Here is a 12351-nt window from a genome sequence, read left to right on the forward strand (position 1 = left end):
CGTTTGCTTTTTATGATATGCAGATTAGATTGACAACTCCATAAGGGTCCTATTGGTTGCGTCTCCAAGTGATGGAAATATTCAAGGAAATTTTATCTCCTATATCAAATATATACACCCAATTTATTATACACTAAAATTATTTTAAGATATTATTTTCTATAGCTACCTTTTATATTTTATAGCAAAATAGGTATTTATGATATATACTACCATTGAGGCATGAAATACGCTATTTATGTTTTTCCTCTCTCTTTCTTTCAATTAACGCACGATTCTCCATCAGAAGTTTTTTTCTTTCTCTCTCTTCCTTCTCTCTTCGAGCAACTCAAGATACACGCCCTATTATTGATGGCCGACAAGACATTAGAATCTCTCTCTCTCTCTCTTCGAGCAACTCAAGATACATGCCCTAGTATTGATGGCCGACGAGACATTAGAATCGAGTAGAAAGCAGCCAGAAAACAGGAAAGAGTGAATTTTTTGAACGGAAAGGAGCAATGTGATGAACTCTTATCATAATAAATTTATTGTACGGATTCGACGAACTTTCTTTTCTTCTTGGCCGAAAAACGCCATCTCCAACGAATTTTCTTCTCTTCTTTGCTATTTAGTCATATACAATGATACAAATACATTGTATTTTGTACTAATTCACTCACACACATTATATTTTTGTATAAATATTTTTTTTTGCCTGTATTTATGTATTTCGAAGGTCTGTATTTTTTTAATACAAGATATAAACATTGAAATACACTGAATACAAATATTAAAATAGAACAGAATATAAACAGTTAATACATTTAATTTTAAAATACAGTGAAATACAGTAAAATAAATACGTTTGAATACACGGAATATAAAATAGTGAATACAGTAAATATTAATATTGAATCTAATGAATGCAACAGTAAAAAAAATATTGAAACACACTAAATACAAAAGTCAAATACAACAGTTATATACAACTGAAAAATCATTCTAATTAATTGGATTGATAATGAGGCATGTTAGAATTGATTTTGTTGAGTTATATTAGGAGTGTATCACGCTAATTGATCCTATTTCCGTTATTAGACAGCTGGACAAACCTATTTTAAGGTGATTGTCGTTACTGTATTCATGAATACATGGCGCGAATACATGTAAATACAGTCGCGTACTGTTGTAACTCCCCCTTTTTTTAGGCGACTTTTGCTACTGTATTGATGAATACAGTAGCGTGAATACAGCGAATACACTACCGTAACAACTAAATAATTGTTATACGAAGTAATTATGTATATGGTAGCCATATGAAGTTAATAGCCACTAAACAATAGTGATTTCTGAAAATTCCTCACCGGACAATTTTTTTTTTAAGGAAGAACTTGATCAACACTTGATGTACCATCGGTACGATTACCTTGAAACTCAAAGAAGGAAGCTAGAGCGAGACGAGAAGATACATCATATTTTTACAAATTTTACACATCCTACTTATTATTCTTGCAGTTTTAACCGCATCAATAGCTAAAAAAATCATCAAAATGAAACCTAGGATATCAGGTAAGAACTAACAAGTACATCACACCTATGGTACACATTGAGAATAATGATATACAGGTCAATTACGCATACATCTACCAGCCATATATTGGGTTTTCTACCTGCGAAGGTAAGAGATGGAGATCTTTGCAATGCTGCTTGTCATAATCCCGTGATCCCGGTATTGCACCGGTACACAACCTCAAGAACTCGTTCCCTGTGAGATAATAATGAGCAAATGCCAGACCGCCATCAACCATCCCGCCAAGGTTAGGCATGGAAACTGATTTTCCCATGCCCTTCCTGCTTCTCCTCTCCCTGCATGTTTCACTAGTCAAAACCTTATCGAGGTCAGAATATTCCATGAATCTCTGAGTTGCAGCTTCCCATGAAAGCTTATATTGTTCCTCGGGACTGAGAGGCTGAGGCTCATTCGTTAGTGCCTCTTTAACCTTAGCTACAAAGTCTTCAGATGTCTTATAGATCAAGCAGTTGGGAAATGCCCGGAAGAACTCATTAGACGGGTGATCTGCACAAACTACAAATTTTCCCATAGCGAGTGCCTCGGCTGTGGCTGTACAGAGTACATCACTGATACTCGGATTTATGAAGACCTTATAACTGCAATCAAAAATTTATCTGTCAGAAAAAGTAAACCATGAAGTACTAGATGCAGAGTACATCTTTAGGCATGTGACTATTAGCGCAACAAACAAAATGCAGAAAGATAATCGCCTCTCAAATCAAGTAATTTAAAGAACCAAAATGTAAAAAAATCCCCAAAAGTGGCTTTCAAATCAAAGAAAGAGTGTTCGTGTGTGTCTGAATTGCATTCATTCGAACAAACAGCAAAGAGAAAATGTGAAAAAAGGAAAACAAGAATGTGTACTTCGTTCTCATAATCTGCATATTGTAGGTAGAATCTATGCTTAATTTATCTCGAAGTATCCTTGCTATATATTACTTTGCCACAATCGACCCAAATATCTAAATAATGTAAATTCTGTAAAACAATCCATCCGTGATGCCTTAGAATCATTGCTCAGGTAATCCAATAGGACATCCTCAATAAGTCATACATATTGTAATCATGGCTCAGGAGATTCCAAGAGGTTTCTTCAATAAAGTCCGCTCTCTACCATTTCATATAATGGCAGAAAAGGTTTTTTTTTTTTTGAAGGATTCTTACCTATGAAGAGAATCATCTGCATGGTCTCTGCCTTTCATGAAGTTGACATTCAAATTTAACCTCCTAGCTGTACTCTGCACTTCATGAGCATCTTCCCCATTGCCAAATACATCCATATTAAAACCATCAAGATCGCTTTTGTGCTTTGCTAACAGGTCTATTAACTCCCTGTAACCCTTCGCCCAAACCATTTTGCCCAAGAAATATGCACCTTTAGAAAAAACTTGCTGACCACCTTGTCTTTCTGCAGCAACCTTTTCTCCAATTTTCAGAAACTTCGGATTGACTCCATGTACATTGCAGACCACAGACTTGGGTAAATCCTGTGTAGCAGCAGAAAGACGAAGAACCTAAACAAGGAAGTTAGCATTTCCATTAGGACCAACATAAAATAATCGGACATGATAAACACTTGGAAGTGCTATTGCATCATTTGGTCCACACAGAAGTTAATCAACAATTTTCTTCTCCCGTTTGGAGAACTCAATCAAAATGCACAAATATTACCTTATCACAATGTGCTCTAGTGACCCAATTATTTACGTGTTTCACGAGGAAAGCTTGAAGAGCCCCATTCTTCTCTCTCTTGATATACTCCAAATAATTTGTGTGGACAATACCAACAACATGGTTAAATTTATCAGTCCAGCGTTTGCCATGGTGGTACCAATTCAGATGTTCTGGTTCCTCTAAGATTGCAATATCAGCATCCCTTGATGGTATAAACTGAGAAGTATCTCCAGCTGGTAGTATACTTCGCCTTTCTTTGGAAAACTGGAAGAGGAAAACAAGTATCAAATAATCACATCATTTCAGTAGTTTCTTTTTCTTTTACTGAATAATATGCAATTAATTCACCAGGAATACCTTCCCCGGATAAAACGAAATCTTGAAATCAGTCTTGAAACCGACTCTTTCCTCAAGCCAACTGCGTATATAAAGCTCCTGCTCTTCTGGCGAACTAAATGTAAGATTGTTTGGATAAACCAGTTCTTGGTCAGATTTACATAGCCATGGAACCAACAGTGTAACATTCTGATTTTCAGATTTGGCTAAATAAGCCGCTCGGAAGAGAGGATTCACAGCTGTTCCCGTCATCCAAGGAAGGCTAGCAGTTGTGACTATGGCTACATGTCTTTTACCATCTGATAGGTTCTGCCTTGTAGAATCACTCCAAAACCCACCTTCATAATGATGACCAGTACTCTGAAGTACACTGGCAATTCGTAAATCTAGTTCATCATTCATGTTGTCGCCTTCAATCAAGGAAGACTTCCCTTCAGGTAAAGCACGCAATAAAAGTTTGTTCCGCCGTTTTCTGCACAGACTTTCCACGATCTTATCTGAGATATCTACAAAGAAATCCAAAGATCCAGAGAAATAGCATAAGGTTTCAGTAGAGGAGACAAGGTTAGAAAGTATCAAACCAATTTTAGTGGCTAGACAACAACAACAACAACAACAACAATAACAACCCAGTATAATCCCACTAGTGGGGTCTGGGGAGGGTAGTGTGTACGCAGACCTTACCCCTACCTTGGGGTAGAGAGGCTGTTTCCAAATGACTCTCGGCATCCTTCCCTCCAAGAACTCCCCACCTTGCTCTTGGGGTGACTCGAACTCACAACCTCTTGGTTGGAAGTGGAGGGTGCTTACCATCAGAGCAACCCACATGGTCTATTAGTGGCTAGACAGATTCAACAAAATGCACATGGTCTATTAAGGTTAATAAATTGAATAATTCAAATCAATTTATCAGATTACGCATGAACTTTGTTGATATCCCAAGTATTAAAAGTAACATTGAGATCTGAGATTTTGGAACAGCATTACGAACAAGACTTTTAATAACAAACCTGGAAGGAATTAGAGTTTAAATCTCAGAGAAGTAATTCAACTGATGAGATAACTGAAGGTTCAATCTGAACTAACTACATGGAACAACAACTATCTCACACAAAATTCAGCTTTAACATGATCATGTCGAGAATCCATTAAACAGAATCTATAGCATTTTTGTTGCTGTAAGGTTGTGATTGAAACTTGAAGGGCTACAACAGATATACACAAAGAAATGTTATTTACCGCGAAATACATTAGTACCATGATGTTTTCTGGAAAAACTTTGATTTGTTTATAGGTAACATCTAACTTTATGCATAACAGATCAGTACTGGTATTAAAAACATTGATGATAAGTATTGTACACCTTGATGCGACTGCAGCTCATCCACCCTACTTCCAAACTAGTTAAACGATGAAGCACACATGGAATTTCAAACCAGAAATGTCAATAGCATCTAGATCAAAGTGACCTCAAATATTCTCATGTCGTTCAAGTGGAGCATGTCTACTTCAGTATCAGAACTACATCGAGATGAATCTCACAGATGTCATAAATTAAGATGATAGTAGCAATTTTAGAGACCAAATGCAGAGGGAATACTGCAAGTATAACAAACCAGAGAAACACAATCCCAGGCTGCATCAACAAGTTTATGGAAGCCACAACCATTTGACAGACCCTTTTTTTTTTGTTTTGATAAAGTAACCATTTTACAGACTCACCTCTTCTTATGCCAATTTGATCCAAAAATGGGCTTGACTGTCTAACCAAATATGCTAACAACTCCGGTACATCCAGGGGGGGAACTCCCTGCACAAATAAAGAGCATGTAAAGAAAACAGAAAAAAGGTCTTCAGTCTGACTGAATTTTCAGTCTACTGTGTAAGTTCACCAACAGCTTAAACCTCAGTCAATTTCCTAGTTAAAATATATTGTATCAAATTTTGAATAAAGATGTAAATCTAAAGACAGATCCACTTGACATGTAATCGCTAGCCCACTTTGTGTACAATATACCTTCACCATACCTTATAGACAAGAAAGAAAAGAATGATGGGTTTATAAAGTTGTGCGTTGTCCCAGTTTCTCTATCGAATTCATCACTTCGTGGGGAGAGTAGGAAAGCAAGAGAAGTGTAATAGGGGGGGGGGGGAGAGAATGATTTTCCTCTTTCTTTTTGGATTAGAGAGGAAACAGGAGAAAAAGAAAACGGAGATGATTTCTCCTCTCTGAGATTTGCTCGTCAAATTTCCAATTTATTAACCAAACAATGTAGAGGTAATGCTTTCCTTTCATCTTCCATTCCTTACTTCTCATCCTCTCCTGACTTACTAAGCAAATCATTATTTTCAAGATACTGTTGCTGAAAAGTTTAACCACATTCAAAATCATGTAATTGTAATTTCATGATGTTAAAAGATAAGGCACCAACCTTTGTCTCTTCTGGTTCCTTGTAAATTGATTTCTGGAACATTATTAGACAAACACAAAAGCAACAGATTAATCATGTGAAACCAGATCAATTTATAATGTGAACAGTAAGGAAAGCCATGATAAGAAACAAGTCACTGGATGGTGAAAGAAGAGAAAGACAAGATTGAGACCGGCATCATTCTTAGAAAGTTATGCAGACCAAGCTTTTCCTTCATCAGGACCAAAAATAATCATTTTTTATGAAGTAATGATAGGGAAACATAATCTTGTATATAGAGCTCATCAAGCACTGACTTACAAATAAGAAGAAACTCCGACCTATTTGACAAATTGTCGGGATTCAAAAGAAAATTTAGAAGGATGCTAGAAAAATTATGCTATGACTTAGAAAAAAGCAAACTGGGCCGTTCACGCACACTAATCCACACGAATAAAGATTTCAAAAATAAGAGAGATTCCCAGCAAATAGAGTTGAGACACCAGACTTAGTCATGGAACCTACAGTGCAATTATTAAAGATGAAAACTTCAACCAAGTATCTCGAATGATGGTAAATCCTAGTGCATTGTGTTTCGTTCATATAATAAGAGAGCCACTGGGTTTTTTTTTTTTTTTTTTTTTTTGTGGGGGGGGGGGGGGGGGGGGGGGGGCCCTGGAATAACTTAATGAACTATCAAACTGAGTACCCACTAGCTATTCTTGGAAAACATTCTCAAATATCGCAGAGCAGCAGCTCATAAACACAAGTCCAAACAGATTATTCGTCAAAGCCAAACACCTGCAACGAAGTTCAAATTTCACAATCTACAAAGTTGACACCAAAAGTAAAGGGTTCTCTCCTCTTTTTCAAAAGTCGTATAAGATGCATCTCAAGTTCAATGAAACAGAACAGAGAATTCCAGTCATATACATATTCATTCAAGGTTCATTTCATAAAGTGACAACTTTGATGGACAGTTCTGTCTAACCAAAATTTCTACAAACAGAATCACATTGTTTATACATGATTGAATCTAGAATAAGAATGTGTATTAGCAATACCAGCATAGAGTTAATTTTCGACTTTGGTACTGCAATCTATGCATAACAATCCCGGTGAAAGTAAATTTATTGACCGCTTAATAATCTCTATGTTATAATTCCTGCATAGCAATTCTATGAAGCAAATGACACCCAACTTCTTTTTCCAGTAAATTAGGACAAGCTGAAAAACCTGAAGTCCGAAAGTGAAATTTAGGTGGCATTTGGTTGGAAAAATTCTAAACCTAAGGCATATTATCTCAGTTATTGTAAACTCGATTTGTTTGTGTTGTTTTTTCCAAAAAAAAAAGAGGAGGAAATTTCACCCACTTTTTTTTAATTTACAAAAACAGCCCAAGCAAATCGGTGAATGTTCGTGGATAAAAATCTGCACTCAGCTTTTGAATTTTGTACTCCTTTTGAGTTTGGGCAAAAACTTTGTTTTGAAAGTTTCTAAGAAAAAAGTCCTTTTTTTTTTTTGCAAAAACGGCCAAGACAAAGCAAAGAAGGGAAGCCTTAAAGCAACAATAAAGTTGTCTCAATGTGATCTATACATGCGGATACGAGTCGTGGAATCAACCACTGACGAGTCAGGGTATTTACATCCCCTTGAGGTCTGCCCCTTCCTCGGACCATGAATGTGGGATGCTTGACGCACTGGACTGTTTTCTTTGAGCCAAAACGAAGCAAAAACAAATTATTTTGAGCATTAAATTTTGTCCATCAAATGCCACTTAGACTTACCCGCACCTGATGTTTATACCAAACTATACTAATTTACCGTGATTAAGCCATAAATTAAAATGAGAATGTTTATTAATTAACTAATAATTTAGTGATAAAATGTATGTCATGACATGTTATGCATTCATTTGGTTGGTGTAAACACAAAATACTACATGATTCTTAAGAGTATTAAACTGAATATTAATGAATAACTTAATAACCCAAACTACCATATGTGTAAATAATCAGAGATGATAACAACGGACCAAAAAACCTACTTACCAAGCTTGATTTTACTTTCTCCACAAATTCACTATTCTTAATCCCTTCAAAAATATCCACGGATGACGAACTTCTGTTCTTGAGCTCTTCCTCCAGCTCCCTAAGCCGAGTCCTAAAAGCCTTAATTGGCTCCCAATTAACTTCACCAAATTGCCCTTCCTCCTTAAACCTCACTCTCCTCCATTTCCCAAACCTCTCATCCTCCTCCTCCGCCACAATCGCATTCTTAATGCTTGACAGGTCAATTCGAAGCTTCCCTTTTGGGGCCCACTTAAAGTCCGGTGAAGAATAAGCCCTACGTATTTCCGACAATTTAGGGCGGAGCTTCTTCACGAAGTCGATCTCTTGCGGTTGCGGAGCCGTAGTGGCAGAAGCCGTAATAGTTGGGACAATGAAGGGTGATTTTGAAGCTGAGTTAATGAAATTTTCGAGTTCCTTGTCGGCTAAGTTCTTGAACGAGTTGGCTCGGTTTTTGATGAGTTGTAAATCCGCGTCCGCAGAGGATCGTACCTCTTCCCATCCCTTAGAAATCAACGACAAGGCTTTCTCCGCCGTGGACGATGTCGTTCTTGTCTCCGGCGGCTTGAAATTCATCATTGCTCTGTTACAGAAACTGGGGATGAAGAAAATGGGTGGCTGGAAACTTAACGGCTATTTTATAGCTTTGGTGGGATGACACGTAGGACGACTCCCATCCTCACTAGATTCCCCGGAGAGGACGTGTACGGATGGAATTTGGTGTTGTGTGCGGACCCTACTTATAACTTGTTTGGCCTAAGTCCCTTTTGGTAGAATCAATTTGTGTTTGGCTAAATAATTTAAAAATTATATTTAAGCAGTAATTAGTGTTTGGCCAAATTTTTAAAAATTACCCCTAAGTATATTTTTTTTCAAAAGTGCTTTTTAGAAAAGTGCTTTTGGAGAGAACTATATTTTTCTACTTCTCAAAAATTGTTTATGCTTCTCTTCAAAAATACTTTTTTTTCTTCTAAAAGCTTGGCCAAACACCTTAATTTTTGGCCAAAAGTGAAGCATTTTTTGCCCAAAAAAAAACTTGGCCAAACAAGCTATTAATTGGGTTGCGTGTGTGAACGAAATTTATTGCGAATTTGTGGATTGTGCGTAACAATTTCAATTAGTACTCTTTTGTTATGAATAAAATTTTACTTAGAGTCTTTTAGAGAATTTGTTACTTTATGACTAAGTTATTTCCCCCCTATAAATATAGGGGCTTTAACCCATTGTAAATTATCTCAAAATTAATAGAATTCTCTCTCTTTTCTCTGCAATATTTTTTTTTTCCTTTATTGTTTTATTTCATATTATCAGTACGAGACTCTACCGTGTCAAGAAACTCTTTGAGAAAATTAAGGTATAACTTTTCTCCTCTTTTAATTATGACTGATATTATGAAAAGAAAGTTTGATACTCTTGAAATTTCGGGCAAGAACTATATGACATGGGTGTTGGATGCTGAAATCCATTTAGATGCAATGGGTTTTGGAGATGCCATTAAAGATAAAAATAAAGCATCTACACAAGACTGTGCTAAGGCCTTAATTTTCTTGCGCCATCACCTTGATGAAGGGTTGAAAATAGAATATGTCACAGTCAAAGATCCACTTATTTTTTTGGAATGGCTTAAAGGAAAGATATGACAACTTAAAGTTGGTCACTCTTCCACAAGCACCATATGATTGGGCTCATCTGAGGCTCCAAGACTTTAAGGTTGTTTCTGAATATAATTCTGCGATGTTCAGAATTACTTCTAAATTGAAACTCTGTGGAAATAGTATCACTAACTATGATATGCTTGAAAAAACGTTCACAACGTTTCATGCCTCCAATATGGTCTTGCAACAGCAGTACCGAGAGAAAGGTTTCAAGAAGTACCCTAAGTTGATTTCTCTTCTCCTTGTGGCTGAACGAAACAACGACTTGCTTATGAGAAATCACGAAAATCGATCCACCGAATCTACACCATTGCTTGAAGTGGATGAGGTGTATTCCCATTATGCTAAGCGTGAAAAAGGTCGTGGCCCTGTTCGTAGCCGTGGCTAAGGAAGAAATTTTTCTGGTGTTAATCATTCCCCCCAAAAAAATAACCACCAAAAGTGGAAAGGGAAAGATGAAAAGCCAAAAGCAAAGGGTTCAGAAACTGAATGCTATTGTTGCAGTGGAAAAGGTCATTGGGCAAATATTTATCGTACATCAAGATATTTGATTGAGCTTTATCAAGCATCCTTAAAAAATACAGGCCCTGAAGCTAATTTTGTCTCTGAGAATGAATTTGACATCACTCACTTAGATGTGACATACTTCTTGGAGCACCCTGATGGAAAAATAGACCACTTGATTAGTGATGGATCCATGGTTAAAGAAGATTGAATAGTTTGATTTTAATTTTTGCTTATTCGTATCAGTTAGTGAATAAATTATCATGTAATTATCGTAGTTTACATGAGTAGTAGTTTTGCAATTAGAACTAATTAGTAAGTCGAATTAGTATAATACTTCATTGAATAAAGTTTGGTTTTAGTCTGCTTGTTATAGCAATACCTTATTGAGTTTGAATATTGATCTTATTAAAAGACCAACAAGAATCTACTTTCTTACTTTGTTAGAGGTAAAGCAATACCTTATTGAGTTTGAATATTGATCTTATTAATAGGCCAACAAGAATCTACTTTCTTACTTTGTTAGAGGTAAAGGTCTGCCCACTGTTTACTTCATTCAATTGATCATGTTACTTTTAATATATGGTAAAAGAATTTTTCGAAACATGCTAATAGAGTTAAGTTCGTACTCTTAGTACATAGTCTATATTAAATTGATGTACCATTATTTGCTAAAGCTTTTCCATATGTTTAAAAGGATTGGTTTTAAATCAACTGGTACTATGAAACTTTTGTATTGAAATGCGACATTTGTTTTCTAATTAAGTTGTTCAATCAAAGAAAGTGTCTTTCGGAAAATTATCGGCACATTAATCGAAGAAGTCATTATTGAGTTGTTGATTTAACTTTGTTTCTTTAGTTTTTTCTCTAAAAATACTAATATTTATTCTTATATTTCTTTTGTATGTCAAATCATGGAAAATAAATATGAATATCTCACAAAGCAAACTTGGATCAAAATTTAATTGTAAAAATATTTGCTTAATTGATTCATTTACGACACATACAATATTCAAAGAGAAGAAATATTTCTCTCATTTTAGTATGTGTAAGGCACATATTAATATAATTTTTGGTAGTAATAATTTAATTGAAGGTTCTAGAAGAGATACTATAATTCTGCCTAGGGGAACAATACTTATCATAGATAATTCAATGTTCTCCTCCAAGTCCAAGAGAAACTTGTTGAATTTTAAAGATATCCGTCAAAATAGATATTATATTGAGATAATAGATGAGAATAATCTTGAATATCTCATCGTTACCAAAAATGTCTCTGACCAGAAAAGGGTTATTGAGAAGTTCCCATCTTTATCTTGTGGCATGTATTGGACAAGAATTAGTGCAATTGAGGCACATTCTATTGTAAACAAAAAGGATACTGATTTCAATACTTTTGTACTTTGGCATGATCGATTGGGACATCCTGGATCAATTATGATGAAACAAATTATAGAAAACTCAAATGGGCATCCATTAAAGAATTTAAAGATTTATTCAAATAATAAATTTTCTTGCACTTCTTGTTATCAAGGCAAGTTAATTATTAGACCATCAACAACAAAGGTTGGGTTTGAGTCCCCTGCGTTTTTAGAACGTATACAAGGAGACATTTGTGGACCTATTCACCCACCTAGTGGGTCGTTTAGATATTTTATGGTTTTAATAGATGCATCTTCTAGATGGTCTCATGCGTGCCTATTGTCATCTCGCAACCTGGCGTTTGCAAAATTAATAGCACAAATAATCCGATTACGGGCATAATTTTTCGATAATCCAATTAAGTTTATTAGACTTGAAAATGCTGCTGAGTTTTCATCCTAAGAATTTAATGATTATTGCTTACCAATTGGGATAAAAGTGAAACATCTTGTATCTCATGTTCACACTCCAAATGGCCTCGCAGTGTTTTTGATTAAACATCTGCAATTGATAGCAAGACCGTTACTCATGAAAACGAGGTTACCTACTTCTGTTTTGGGTCATGCCATTTTTCATGCAGCAATGCTAGTTCGTATCAGACCGACAAATTATCAGTTGCAATTAGTTTTGGGTCATGAACCTAATATATCCCATTTAAGAATTTTTGGATGCGCAGTATATGTGCCTGTAGCACTGCCATATCGCACCAAAATGGGTCCCCAAAG

The 12351-nt window shown here is 35.8% G+C and overlaps 2 protein-coding genes across 2 annotated transcripts; one reads left to right on the forward strand and one right to left on the reverse strand.

Moving 5' to 3' along the window:
* Nucleotides 1–1409: 1409 nt before the first annotated feature.
* On the reverse strand, nucleotides 1410–8719 carry LOC104116420 (digalactosyldiacylglycerol synthase 1, chloroplastic-like). The gene is made up of 7 exons (XM_009627273.4): nucleotides 8028–8719; nucleotides 5998–6030; nucleotides 5288–5375; nucleotides 3587–4071; nucleotides 3227–3493; nucleotides 2720–3069; nucleotides 1410–2151 (listed from the first exon to the last, which is right to left on the reverse strand). The coding sequence occupies exons 1-7, from the start codon at nucleotides 8622–8624 to the stop codon at nucleotides 1626–1628; spliced, it is 2346 nt and encodes a 781-aa protein (XP_009625568.1). The 5' UTR covers nucleotides 8625–8719; the 3' UTR covers nucleotides 1410–1625.
* A 910-nt stretch (nucleotides 8720–9629) lies between these two features.
* LOC138895708 (uncharacterized) lies at nucleotides 9630–10415 on the forward strand. The gene is made up of 2 exons (XM_070180428.1): nucleotides 9630–10070; nucleotides 10143–10415. The coding sequence occupies exons 1-2, from the start codon at nucleotides 9630–9632 to the stop codon at nucleotides 10413–10415; spliced, it is 714 nt and encodes a 237-aa protein (XP_070036529.1).
* Nucleotides 10416–12351: the final 1936 nt, after the last annotated feature.

The sequence above is a fragment of the Nicotiana tomentosiformis genome, chromosome 7 (assembly GCF_000390325.3).
Source record: "Nicotiana tomentosiformis chromosome 7, ASM39032v3, whole genome shotgun sequence".
In the NCBI taxonomy this organism is placed as follows: Eukaryota; Viridiplantae; Streptophyta; class Magnoliopsida; order Solanales; family Solanaceae; genus Nicotiana; species Nicotiana tomentosiformis.

Bases quoted from the DNA above. Each gene is read 5' to 3' on its own strand.
- LOC104116420 (XM_009627273.4), bottom strand. From the start codon at position 8,624: ATGATGAATTTCAAGCCGCCGGAGACAAGAACGACATCGTCCACGGCG. The intron at 4,072-5,287 runs GTGAGTCTGTAA...ATTTCTTTGTAG, and splicing joins TCAAATTGGCATAAGAAGAG to ATATCTCAGATAAGATCGTG. The intron at 3,070-3,226 runs GTAATATTTGTG...TTCCTTGTTTAG, and splicing joins CTAGAGCACATTGTGATAAG to GTTCTTCGTCTTTCTGCTGC.
- LOC138895708 (XM_070180428.1), top strand. From the start codon at position 9,630: ATGTCACAGTCAAAGATCCACTTATTTTTTTGGAATGGCTTAAAGGAA. The intron at 10,071-10,142 runs GTTCGTAGCCGT...AACCACCAAAAG, and splicing joins GTGAAAAAGGTCGTGGCCCT to TGGAAAGGGAAAGATGAAAA.